This window comes from Anguilla rostrata, chromosome 8, assembly GCF_018555375.3.
Source record: "Anguilla rostrata isolate EN2019 chromosome 8, ASM1855537v3, whole genome shotgun sequence".
NCBI lineage: Eukaryota > Metazoa > Chordata > Actinopteri > Anguilliformes > Anguillidae > Anguilla > Anguilla rostrata.
Genome location: NC_057940.1, coordinates 51,913,958 through 51,925,680, shown reverse-complemented (window position 1 = coordinate 51,925,680; position 11,723 = coordinate 51,913,958). Strand labels below are relative to the sequence as shown.

At 44.1% G+C, this 11,723-nt stretch overlaps 1 protein-coding gene across 3 annotated transcripts; it reads left to right on the top strand.

Annotated features, from left to right (window-relative positions):
- The first annotated feature begins 407 nt into the window (after positions 1 to 407).
- seh1l (SEH1-like (S. cerevisiae)) lies at positions 408 to 7,489 on the top strand. Of its 3 annotated transcripts, none has more exons than XM_064348695.1 (9): positions 408 to 707; positions 1,230 to 1,280; positions 1,376 to 1,522; positions 1,903 to 2,114; positions 2,282 to 2,380; positions 2,524 to 2,664; positions 2,955 to 3,112; positions 3,747 to 3,894; positions 6,615 to 7,489. In XM_064348695.1, exons 1-9 carry the CDS (start codon positions 597 to 599, stop codon positions 6,793 to 6,795), a joined length of 1,248 nt encoding a protein of 415 aa, XP_064204765.1. In that variant the 5' UTR covers positions 408 to 596; the 3' UTR covers positions 6,796 to 7,489. The 3 variants fall into 3 exon arrangements, with proteins under 3 accessions (XP_064204765.1, XP_064204764.1, XP_064204763.1); XM_064348694.1 differs by lacking the exon at positions 6,615 to 7,489 and adding an exon at positions 5,050 to 5,942 and having other exon boundaries at positions 410 to 707; XM_064348693.1 differs by lacking the exon at positions 6,615 to 7,489 and adding an exon at positions 5,122 to 5,942 and having other exon boundaries at positions 411 to 707.
- Positions 7,490 to 11,723: the final 4,234 nt, after the last annotated feature.

The following is an 11,723-nucleotide window of genomic DNA, read 5'->3' as shown; positions in this document are numbered from 1 at the left end:
CCATCCCAATGTGGCAAACCAAATTAACCCACACAGAAATAAATATAAGGACATAAGAAATAGCATTTTTTTGTAATTCAGACTTTTTTGACAATAGACTATATTTATTCATTAAACTTTATCAATCAGTAAATGGCAATGCAATTAACAGTATTTGTTCAGTGAAATGACAACATACCATAAGGAATGACTTGGATTTATGTTTTTATTTGCTTTTGACAAATTGAGATATAGCGAAATTATGATACATTTAGTCATTATTGTAATAACTGATTTTTAGTTTCTTTAGATCTATATAAAGTTGAAAAATAAAACCAGGACTTTTGTAGATACTGTTCACGTCGATTGCTCCAAACTCCACTACAGTAGGTGGCAGTATGGATCTTTGATGGCTATGTATCACACAAGAAATCTACGAAAGAAGAAATGGAAAAAAGATTTGAATAACGTGGTGTTGAATTGTGGCGGTGACATCATGTACTGATCTGCCACAGATCAGTAATCCAGGGTCAGAAGAACTTTGGTTAATTATAAAAAGAACCAGCGGACCTTCTCAAATAAGTTGTATACGTGCAGCGAATGTGTAGCACGCGAAAATGTTTGTTGCTCGGAGCATTGCAGCGGACCACAAAGATCTCATCCATGATGTATCCTACGATTTTCACGGCCGGCGAATGGCGACTTGTTCCAGTGACCAAAGTGTCAAGGTAGGACAGTGGCTAGCTGTCCGTGTTCGGTCAAACTGCGCTGGCGTTTTACGGTTTTAGAGCTAGTTTGCTATGCCGACCGAAGTGCATTGTTGCGCATTAAACCGGCAGCATTTCGGTGCTAGTGCCATTGGTCTAACAGTAGATAATTATTAAATTAACAGTATAGTTAGCCAAGTTAATCTAGCAAATATGCATGTAAAGAAAATGCGTCTATACATGCCAGGAAAATAAAATGATGCTGATAATCTATGTCCCGTTACCCGTATGCATGTAGATTTGATTGCTATCCAGGTAGTTTGTTGACTTTGTAAAATAAACTGTAAAACAACAGCATTTCTGTAAGTACTCGCCGTTTTCTGGCAACCCTTGGTACTTACTGCAAGCTATATATAAACATGCCAGTGTTCACCGACAGTTACCACTTAAGCTATATATAAACAGGCCACTTTGTGAACAGCTGTATTGCTTTCTACCCGATCAATGAATTAACGTCAGTTGGCCTTGCCCTTGCTGTTTCAGGTTTGGGACAAAAGTGAGACTGGGGAATGGCACTGTACAGCCAGCTGGAAGGTAAACACTTAGTAGCTTTCAACAGCAAGAGGGAGCCGTTTCCAGCTCCGCTCCAGTAAAGACTGAACTGAACATTTTTCTTCGCCCGCTTCCAGACTCACAGCGGGTCGGTGTGGCGCGTGACCTGGGCCCACCCTGAGTTTGGGCAGGTGCTGGCCTCCTGCTCTTTCGACCGGACAGCGGCCGTGTGGGAGGAGATTGTGGGCGAATCCAACGACAAGCAGAGGGGACAGAGCCATTGGGTGAGCCACAGGGAAGAGATTTTTTTTTTTTAAATCTAAGGGAGAGGTTGAGAGTATTTCAGATTATTGACACATCTAGTTTTCTGGGCCATCATTGTGTTGCTCTCCGTGATACACAATGCATGGATAAGAAAGAAGTATTTTCCCAATAGTAAATACAACACACATTTTTTCATTGCCCTTTGAATGGCTTGCAGATAATTGGCAGGTTTTAATGCACATCATGTACAGTATGATAATAAATGGCATTGTATCAAGTGTTATGCTTGCACATTTTTTTTCGTGTTTCAATCATTGCTTTGGCGTTTTGAAGTGTAATAGATGTGGGGCTTTAATTAAACGAACCTCAGTCGAACGATTTCCCCCCCAATGCTCTCCAGATCAAGAGGACCACGCTGGTGGACAGCCGGACTTCGGTGACGGACGTGAAGTTCGCCCCGAAGCACATGGGCCTGATGCTGACCACGTGCTCGGCGGACGGGGTGGTGCGGATCTACGAGGCGCCGGACGTGATGAACCTGAGCCAATGGTCCCTGCAGCACGAGATCTCCTGCAAGCTCAGCTGCAGCTGCATCTCCTGGAACCCCTCCTGGTACAGGTCCCTCGACCCCCGCCCCTTTTGCCCCTTTCTCCCGACTGGCTCTGTGGTGCTGACGGTGTTCTAGCGTGCGTGTCGCGCTGCGTTCGGTGGAAACGGGCGGCTCCTCCGAATGACGCCCGTTGCTGACGGCTGCTGTTTTTCCCCGCCGCTGTGCTCAGTTCCCGCGCCCACCCGCCGATGATCGCCGTGGGCAGTGACGACGGCAGCGTGACGTACGCCGGAAAGGTTCAGATCTACGAGTACAACGAAAACACGAGGTACGTACAGACCCCCCTGTGGCCTCTCCCACTCCGCTCCCCTTTTGTAACAAGTGGGCGGGAATAATGGAACTGAGCCAAGCCTTAATGTCGGGGTCCTGCGAATTGCCACTGAGAGGGCTTCATTGATTTCCTCGTGGCAGGAAGTACGCCAAGGTGGAGACCCTTATGACCGTGACGGACCCCGTGCACGACATCGCCTTCGCTCCCAACCTGGGGCGGTCGTTCCACGTGCTGGCCATAGCGACCAAGGACGTTCGCATCTTCAAGCTGATACCGCTTCGGTGAGCTGGAGGGCGTTCGTCAAAGGGCACGTTATGCAAATGCACCAATGAAAGTGCACGTGGGTTCCTTCTGCTCCATAAGACTCATGTTTCCTTTGTCGTACAGATGACTGAATGGTGGCGCTTATGTATCTCAGCTGTAGAGCTGCTGTTGGTACAGCAGTAGACAAACGTGCTCAGGGTTTGCGTCACGTGGTCGGTTAGCCGGGGCGCGTAACGCGAGCGAACCCGCGCTCACGCACGCGCTCCGTCGAACCCTGACGACCCTGGCTCCCCGGTGTGATTGGCAGGGCGGAGACGGCATCCTCGGCGAGCCCCACCAGGCTGGAGGTGCAGATCGTGGCGCAGTTCGATAACCACAGCTCCCAGGTGTGGCGCGTGAGCTGGAACATCACCGGCACCCTCCTGGCCTCCTCTGGGGACGACGGCTGCGTGCGGCTCTGGAAAGGTGAGTATCCGGCGCGGTCGAACGCACTGGACCGCTGTGAGTGTGCAGTTGAGCGGGACCCAACGCGGTCGAACGCACTGTGAGCGTGCAGTATGAGCCTGCCCTTTATCAACCCGGCTCAAATGTAACACGCAAATGCAAACATATGATCAGGGCTGATAAATACGTAACACAGGGCTGCCCAACCCTGTTGCTGGAGATCTACTGGCCTGTAGGTTTTCACTCCAAGCCTAACAAAGCACATCTCATTCAACAGCTACTGATCTGGATTACTGCTAATTAGTAGAATCAGGCGTGCCAAGTCAGGGGCGAAATTAAAACATGCAGGACAGTTAGATCTCTGGGACCAGTGCTGGGGAGCCCTGACTTGACACATTCAGCCCTAAAAGTAAGCACACTCCACAGTAGGGGCTTGCTTTCCCACTTAGTACTCTGTATGAGCGAATAATTAGCGGCGTTTTGCCAATCAGACTGCGCTCCTAAAAAAACCGGTGAACGGTCGTATTTGTTTAATGTAACCGTGGTTTCGGGACCATGTGCCGAGGTGCCTCGTTGTTTCTGTACTGCTGTCTGTCCGGTGGAGGGGGAGGTTGCGGCGAAACCGCGATGTTAACCGTGACCGCGCTCTCCGCAGCGAACTACATGGGGACCTGGAAGTGCACGGGGATCCTGAAGGGCGACGGCAGCCCCGTGAGCGGCTCGTCCGGGCAGCAGGGGGCGCCGAACGCCGCGGGGGGGCCCGGGGCCCCGCAGGGCTCCCTGAACGGGACGTTGGCCGGAAGGTAGGCGTGGCGCGTCACACGTAACCCCCCCCTCCCACCACCACCTCAAAGCAGGGGACATTTACCCCACCAAAAAGGCCTGTTCAGTTTCAGTGTGGGGTGTGATGAGCTTGCTAACAGCAAGATGCTAAATTTAGGTTTGTTTACCGATGTGCTCTTAAATAAAGTTACGGTTAAGGAAAGGGTCTTTTAATCTCTGTAGATCAGCTAAACTTGACTCCTGACTACTGAGGCCACACAGGATATGACGGAGGAATTATAGGAGCACGACAAACCAAAGTGCCGGCCATGTTGGATCCTTGCCCCCGTTTTTAGTCAAAAAAGAGGTGAACCTTTTCAGTTTACGTGAAGTCCTGAGGGTTAAATGTTTTTATAATTTCATATTCACTCACAGATATGGTTTTCCAGATTCTCTTCAATATTATTTACCCAAGTGCACTTTGGGAAATGGGATATATTTATACAGAGGGTCTATAGTGGTGACAGGAAGGACCTGAATAACTGAAAAGAGCTGTAGTATAGATTTACTCATTACAGTATAGTTTTGTTAAATGTTGTCTTGATGGACCAGTTGTCTTGTTTGTTCGTCTTTTGTGCTCGATGTGTGGTCAGGGCAGTGTTTTTATGAAAAGAGGGAAGTTGTTGGTTTGCACAGCTGGGATTCTGTCTCGGTTGATAGCTTTCAGGTTCTCTATCAAATCTCGGTTGAACAAAATGGGCCATTGTCGTGCATGGAAAAATTATGGAAAGAAGTTCACCTTCTAGGTGTAAAATGGTTTGCGTAAGAGCCAGCACCACGCACCGTCAGTCTGGAACGATTCCATTGCAACATCGTTTGCCTGGTTTGCCCCATGGATCGCAGCTGAACTTGAATAGCCTTTAAACTAATCCCCCCAGATTGGAGCCTTACTGCTCTACTAAGGTCACGTCGTGTTTACGGCCTATGTTCTGCTGTGTTTTGTACAATTTGCTTGATTTGTGAATGTTGCATTTGTTGAGTGTGTGTGTGTGTGTTTGCATTTGTGTAATTGTTTGTGCGTGTACGATTGTCTGATTTCAGATGTTTTTTTTTGTTTTTTAAAAAAAAAGAATTGTTGCCAAACAGTAACACGCCCTCCCCTTCTCTTCACGTGTATTGTGTGTTTATTTTAACAGAAAGACAGCTCAGCTGATGCCTGCCTAATTGGAGTAATGTAATGTTTTGCTGCTTGTTGCATGCGCACACAGGGACGGACAGAGAGCTCACTTTGCCCCTCCCCTGCGTAGAGCCACTTCACCAAAGACACAGCAGCACCCTGCATACTACTAATCCCAGAATCCTCTGCTCCTTCTCTGTGGCCCTGCAGTTTGTTTTTTCGGCCTCTTCGTTCGGTCGGAAAAACTGGAATGCCGACGTTCTGTCACGTGATTGATGCCACTTGCATCCGTGCAAAAACGAAATCCTGAGCACTCGCTTATCTAATGCAGAAATGTTGTTTTTTTAAAAAAAAGTTGTTTCTGTAAGGGATGATACAATTGTTTCTCTGTCAAAAAAAAAGCATTCCCAGAGTCTTTTTCCATATGTTGGTTGAGGGCCCTGTACATCTTTTATTTCGTTCAATAGAATATTGAGAATATGTCAGTTTTTGTCTCTTGAAACTCAGTTGTGAGGAGCGGCAGTGCAGCCGAGAATGGCCGTGGCTAAGCTGCTCAAATGATTTGAGGACTTTTCTGAGACAAAAAAAAAAGAAAATGGAAAAGCCAGGGTCCCAGCCACGCCTTTGTGAAGCGGGGCTCGGCTGGGAAGAGAACGAACCTGGAATCTGGCCGAAAGACCGCATAGGCAAACGACGGCAGGGTGCTCGGCAACACTCTGGGATGTGAAGGAATAATGGTTGAAATCTCCTGGAAAAAAAACAACAACAAAAAAAGAAAACATTCCGAGTCTGCATTCCGGGTGTACATAATGGAAAATTGAATGCTTTTGTAGATTTCTAAATGAATTTTGAAACACTTCAAGGTCACTTATATTTATACGGTGAACAATAAAGTTCGTTTTTTCCACGTGCCGCTCTTAGTTTGAATCTGCTGTTTGTTTGTCCTGTTCCTTGCCACTGTGAAGCATTTTTTCCCCCCCAACTCTTTTCTTCCTACAACATTTACACGGGTGTCGAATTTTGGAAACGGCGCAACACTGGAAACGAGCTTTTCGCAGCGGCCGTTAAAGATGAGAACACATCTAATGTTGTTATGTTCCTGCAGCCCTGCAAAGGCTGTAGCACCATTGGCCCCAGGTGTCTTACTGTTAGACACGGTAGCACTGTAAGAAAATAAACCCGAGGCCATTTTTTGTTAGCGGTACTAGAATTTATAAATGAGTGTTTTGAGGTCAGTTGACACCAGCCTTTATCTTAGATAATGTATGTAACAATGCAGCATCTGGTAAAGTATTTGCGTTCTTGCCAAGTTTTGAGCAACGTTCTGATTTCTGAGGTTGTGCAGCTGTTTCGTGAAAAGACGTCACATCCTTTTCCATATTCCACGTCCGCTTACTTTCTCATTTTCTTTCTTCGAAGGTGTGTGGAGTCTCTTCTGTCCCCTTGTTTCTCCTTGTAATTTCTACCTTTTCTCTTTGTTTTTGTTTTTCTTTATTGTGTTTTTTTTTTTTTTGTTTGTTCTGTTTTTTTTTTCCCTCCTCTCCCTTTCTGTGCGTTCTTTCCTTTCTGTCTCCGTCGTTTCAGGTATCTCTTTCCCAATCTGGACCCCCCGTGGGCTGGGTCCAGGTGTGCCCAGCTCCTGCCCCCTCCCAGCGCGCTAGAGCAGACTTGCGATAGCGACTACGCTAACCCGCAGCAGCCTCAACTCTCCTGGCAGTACACAGCCCAGCCCTTAAACCCTTTACCAGAAAGCGACGGGTTGTGAAAGGGTTTACTGTAATAAAAAGGACAACACTATCGAGCAACCCTGTATACACCTGCAGTTCTCTTTCTCTTTTTGTAATTTCTTTCCTGCTTTTCCTTGGGTTCTTGTATAAATATATTTTTGTTATGACTGATCTCAGCGAGCTCATTAGAATGCAGACTGTGTCAGCCAGCATGAAAACCGTTTGTTAGGTTTTCCCTTTTTCTTTCGTTAAATTGCGGCAGGGAGACCAGCCTCTGAAACGGCCTGTTTAAAATGGGTACCTTTTCTGCTACTTTGTTTTTTATTGATACTGTTTCTGGTAAATTGAATCTTGAGTGCTGCAGTAACACACAGTCTTGGGTTTTACTGGGCTGTAAACCTCTGTTCCTTGGAAAACCTTAAACTTTTATTTCCCACAAATCTCTGCTCTTAATTGCATAAGCATGTGATTAATTTGCTCGGTTTGTCCGTTTTTACAATCTTGCGGTGATTGAATCACGACTGAAGATTGTACTTGTGCCTTACACTGAGGAAATACTTCATTGGATTACTTTGGGCAATGAGATGTTTGACACACTTAATGTAATATACAGTGTATATAGTGGTACTAAGCTTTTATCGTGTTTTTTTTCTTCTTTCTGGGGAAAAATGCCTGGCCATTGAGTCACTGCGTATTGCTTTGGAGTCGAGCAATAAAATGTTTCATGGCTGATGCTCTCTTCATTTGAAATCTTTGTTTTCCATTTCCAGTTCAGAGATTCAGTGGAGTTTGGCTGTTTTATCAGACAGGTTTATTGAAAATGGAATGGAATTGTGTAGTCATTCAAATTTTACTGTGCCACTGCATATACAGTTGAGTTTAGTTCTAGATTCAGTTTCGACTGTGATATTAGTGTGTGTTACTATATCCAAATTGTGTGGAATGAAGAAGAATTATTATTGTTGTAATATTCCCATGAGCCTTTTCAAATCTGCTGGTCAAGGCTCAGCAGCTGTGGACAGGTTATTTTATGTTGTCTATTCAGCATAAGAAACATCCTGTGAAATGAAGTAAAGTCTCTTTACACATACACGTTAGGTTCTGTGATAACTGGGATAGGAATTACACAGACTTGGGTCAAATACGTATTTGTTTTTGATTCAAATAATTTTATACACTTTACTGATCTTGCCTGGTGTATTGGAAGCAATGAAATACTCACAAAAAGTGCAAACCACGCCTTCTAGTCTTGGCAGGTTTAATTACACCAGGCAAGATTAATAGAGCACTAAAAGTATTTGAATCCAAAACAAATACGTCTGGTCTGGAATTACATCAGTTAGTCGCTGTCTGATTTATAGCTTCATATCTCCTGCTGCACAGTGATCCCATCTGCACTGGATAAAATATTTTACTCGGGAGTCTAGTTTTTTACAGTTAATGTCTGTGTTCACAAATGTGTTTAAGATTCATATCCATACAGATGCCCTTATTTGTTCATTCAATAAGATTATTTGATTGGCATAGTGTGTTTATTCATAGTTATGTCACTACTGAGGTGAGTATAGTGAAATGACAAATTCGTCATAAAGTGTATTTACTGTCAGTTCCAATTCACTAGTTGCAATTTTTGTATTTTTAATATAGTAGACGGAAAAGGTGTTGGTTGGAGGTTAGTCTTGGCAAGTCTCCAGGTTTTGCTATTAAAATGATATGCCACTAGAGGGTAGACTTGCTTACTTTATGAAGTAAATAGTAAACTACAGTGTAGTCCTACGTGGTTAGAAAAAAAACAACGGTCCTCTGCGATGCAGATTCCACAGGTAGGCTAATGTACACCTGGATTCTAAGGTGGCTCGCTAATGATACATACAAGTAGTTGTAGATTCTCTTTTCCTTGCTGATTTAAGTTTCGGCGTGTGTGAGATTTCACGTCCTTGTCCGACGCTAAAAGTTACAGTAACATTTATCCACATACTTGTCATTTATGCTTATTGTAGGCCTACTCGAAGTTCTGCCCATCGCCACACAAGCTGTTAATAGCTAGCTGGTTATGTCCAATTTTAGAATACTATTCTGGATTATTCAATATGAAATGTAGGCCCTGTATCTTTTTAAATTTTAAATACTGAATCCCCTTTTTTGGTGTAGCCTAGGCTACTAATGACAATCATTAGCCAACACATTTGAAAAGCGGTACGTTACCTTAAGTGACCTTGTGATCGCCTTAAAAAGTGAAAAATACCATACGTTGTAAAATAGGTCTTAACTCTGAACTACGTGCATATTTTTTAACAGTTGTGATTTTACAAAAATATGCGGGTTTTTTTCTTTGTTTGTTTTCATTTTCGAAGAGGATTCAATTTTTTACATAGTTCGCTTGAGATCCATTACTTGCCCTAGCCTACTGTAGATGTCGCTGCTGTGCCGGCAACAGCATTCCAACAGGTGAAACGGAATAAAAAATCGTCTAGTTCTCGTTCCCTTTAAATCCTCGGTCTGAATCGTGGCTCATAAGCATTTTGTTGTGGGTTTTACCCCTGTCTTTAATACTGTACGTTGCTGTTGGTGGTCTACTAGTGATGACCTTACCATATTGGGGTGAAACCTACGCATCTGCTGTTGAGAGTTGAGCATCGTCAGCACAGAGATAAGCTTCAAGTAAGCTAGTCAGCATTTATTACAGATGTAGCACATTCCATTTGCTAATGTATAATCTGGTTCACAGTTGAGCTGTCGTTAGTATTCAATTTGAGTAAACGTACATAAAGATTATGATACTTGATTTTCAGATATAACAGAACAACCTAACACTAGCCAACAATCGAGGGGTGTCCAGTCTTATCTGAAAAGTGCCAATATGGGTGCAGGTTTTTGATTTAGCCCAGCACTAAGACAAAAATAGCTTCATGGTCTCATCAGGATCTCTATTGGCCAAAGTTTTCATCTCTTACAGTTTATATTATTTATTAATTGATTTAACCTGATAGTTGCAGAAGCACCCGCTCTCTTTTTGAGAGGTTAATTGATTAAAAAAAGGTTATGTGACAAGTGGTATGTGAGCAAGGTTGCCCGTCTGATTTCTAAATCACTAACCAAAGCTGCTGTCATTGGTTAAAATAAAAGGCAAGTTTGTCCTTAAAGATAATGAAAGTGCAAAAATAAGAAGCCGCTAAAAATACAGAGCTTTCAATCAGGTTGCTGCATACACAAAGGTAAGGAAAGGATCCATTCTTGCCATTTCCACTCAAAAATATGCAAATTTAATGTGATTACTGAGGAAATAGGTAAATAAAATATTCTTTTCTAATCATTTCAATCCCACAAGTCAGTCTGAAAACACTGGAATTGTGCTACAATTTTCCAGCTTCATTCTACTTGTTTCAAAAATACTGTCTAGAAACAGGTAAGTGAACAATTCTAGCACATACAGTCCTGTATCAATACTGATAGAGGACGGTTGTCCATTTGAAACCTGATTGATCAGTATGCCAACGCCATACAGCTGACAAATGATTTTGGGACAATGTCTGTGTACTTCCAGTTGACAAAAAAAACATGATGAATTCTTGGTTTATTGTAATGTACTATCCTCTGGCCAGCATATGCTACCAACTGATAACAAGTTGCTGGGAAATATTACACCATATGTCATAGGCGTAATGCTGTCTGGGGACAGATTAACCACTGTTGGGAGATTTCAGAGCTGTTGGCAGACAATGGGTCTTTTGGAACCAAAATTCCAAAATTCACGTTTGTCAGCTGTGCAATGAAAAACTTCTAGGAAACCAATATTGACAGCCACTTATATCCTATTCTAATGTACGTTTTGCTAACTTAGGCAGATGACTGGTAGTCGTTGGATTATATTAGATGAATTCAACTGTGTGCCGGTGCTAATGGTTGACATAGGGCCAATGAAACCCTGCCGTGAGCTAGCCAGAGCTGGCTATGGATGAGAAAGCATCTGCTGGGGGACATTGACTGGGACCTGCTGGATGCTTATATTGGCTGCTGGCGGATTTAGACACAGTTGGGAAAATGTAACGTGGCACTGCTGGAGTGGCGGTGTCTCCCGATAAACCACCGACAGGACGCCGCGTACTGCACAAACGGCAAACGTGCCAGAATTGGCCCGCGACGGTGGCCGTCCGCCACCACGTTCAGCGATATCCGGCGTTGGGGGACCAGCTAGGAATCTGGGAACTCTCTAAAATCAACACGCCGCTTTCACATCCAACATCAGATTCAATTCATATCACAGAAACATCAGATTCAAGGCGTATGACAGAAATTCAAGGTCTGCCATAGAAAGATGGAATCCAAACTTTGCTCTTGAAGAAATGTGTAAGGTGCTTGGCTATTTTTTTTATAACAACATCTGTGTTTGGAGATAAGCTCAAAGGTGTGTTTGATGGAATATGTTCATGCATTTCTTCCAATGCGTCCCCCCCCCCCCCCCTCCAATGTGTCCTGTTCAAAGCAATCATTGTGTATTTAATCAGCTGTTGGCCTGGGGGGGTTGAGAGCCAATAATCAGTCACTGGGGTGTGTCTGTAGATATGACCACCCGGTGAAGACTGCACCATACCTGTTTTTTTTTGGGAAAATCCAAGGGTAGCGACCAGAGAGTAGCGTTCAGTGTAACTAATAAAGCCATCAGGTGCACTGGTGCTAAATCACAGCACTGCGGGATCTAAAGCCAACCGTGACATTCAGTCCAAATTTGATGCTGATTTGCAGCAAGTACCACTGACAACAAAAACGCTGTTGTTTTGCAGAGGCTTGCTTACCAAACTCTTGCCAGATTACAGCAGATGAAAAAAAAGCTTCTTTGTTAGGTGCCAGGCTGATGATGCTGGCAGAACAGGCTGTACTGTTTATTAAAGCATCACTGTCAGCAGCCTCAAAGGGGACTTAGGAAGTCATTTTGGACTCAGGCTACCACCACTGCCCCAGAGGGATC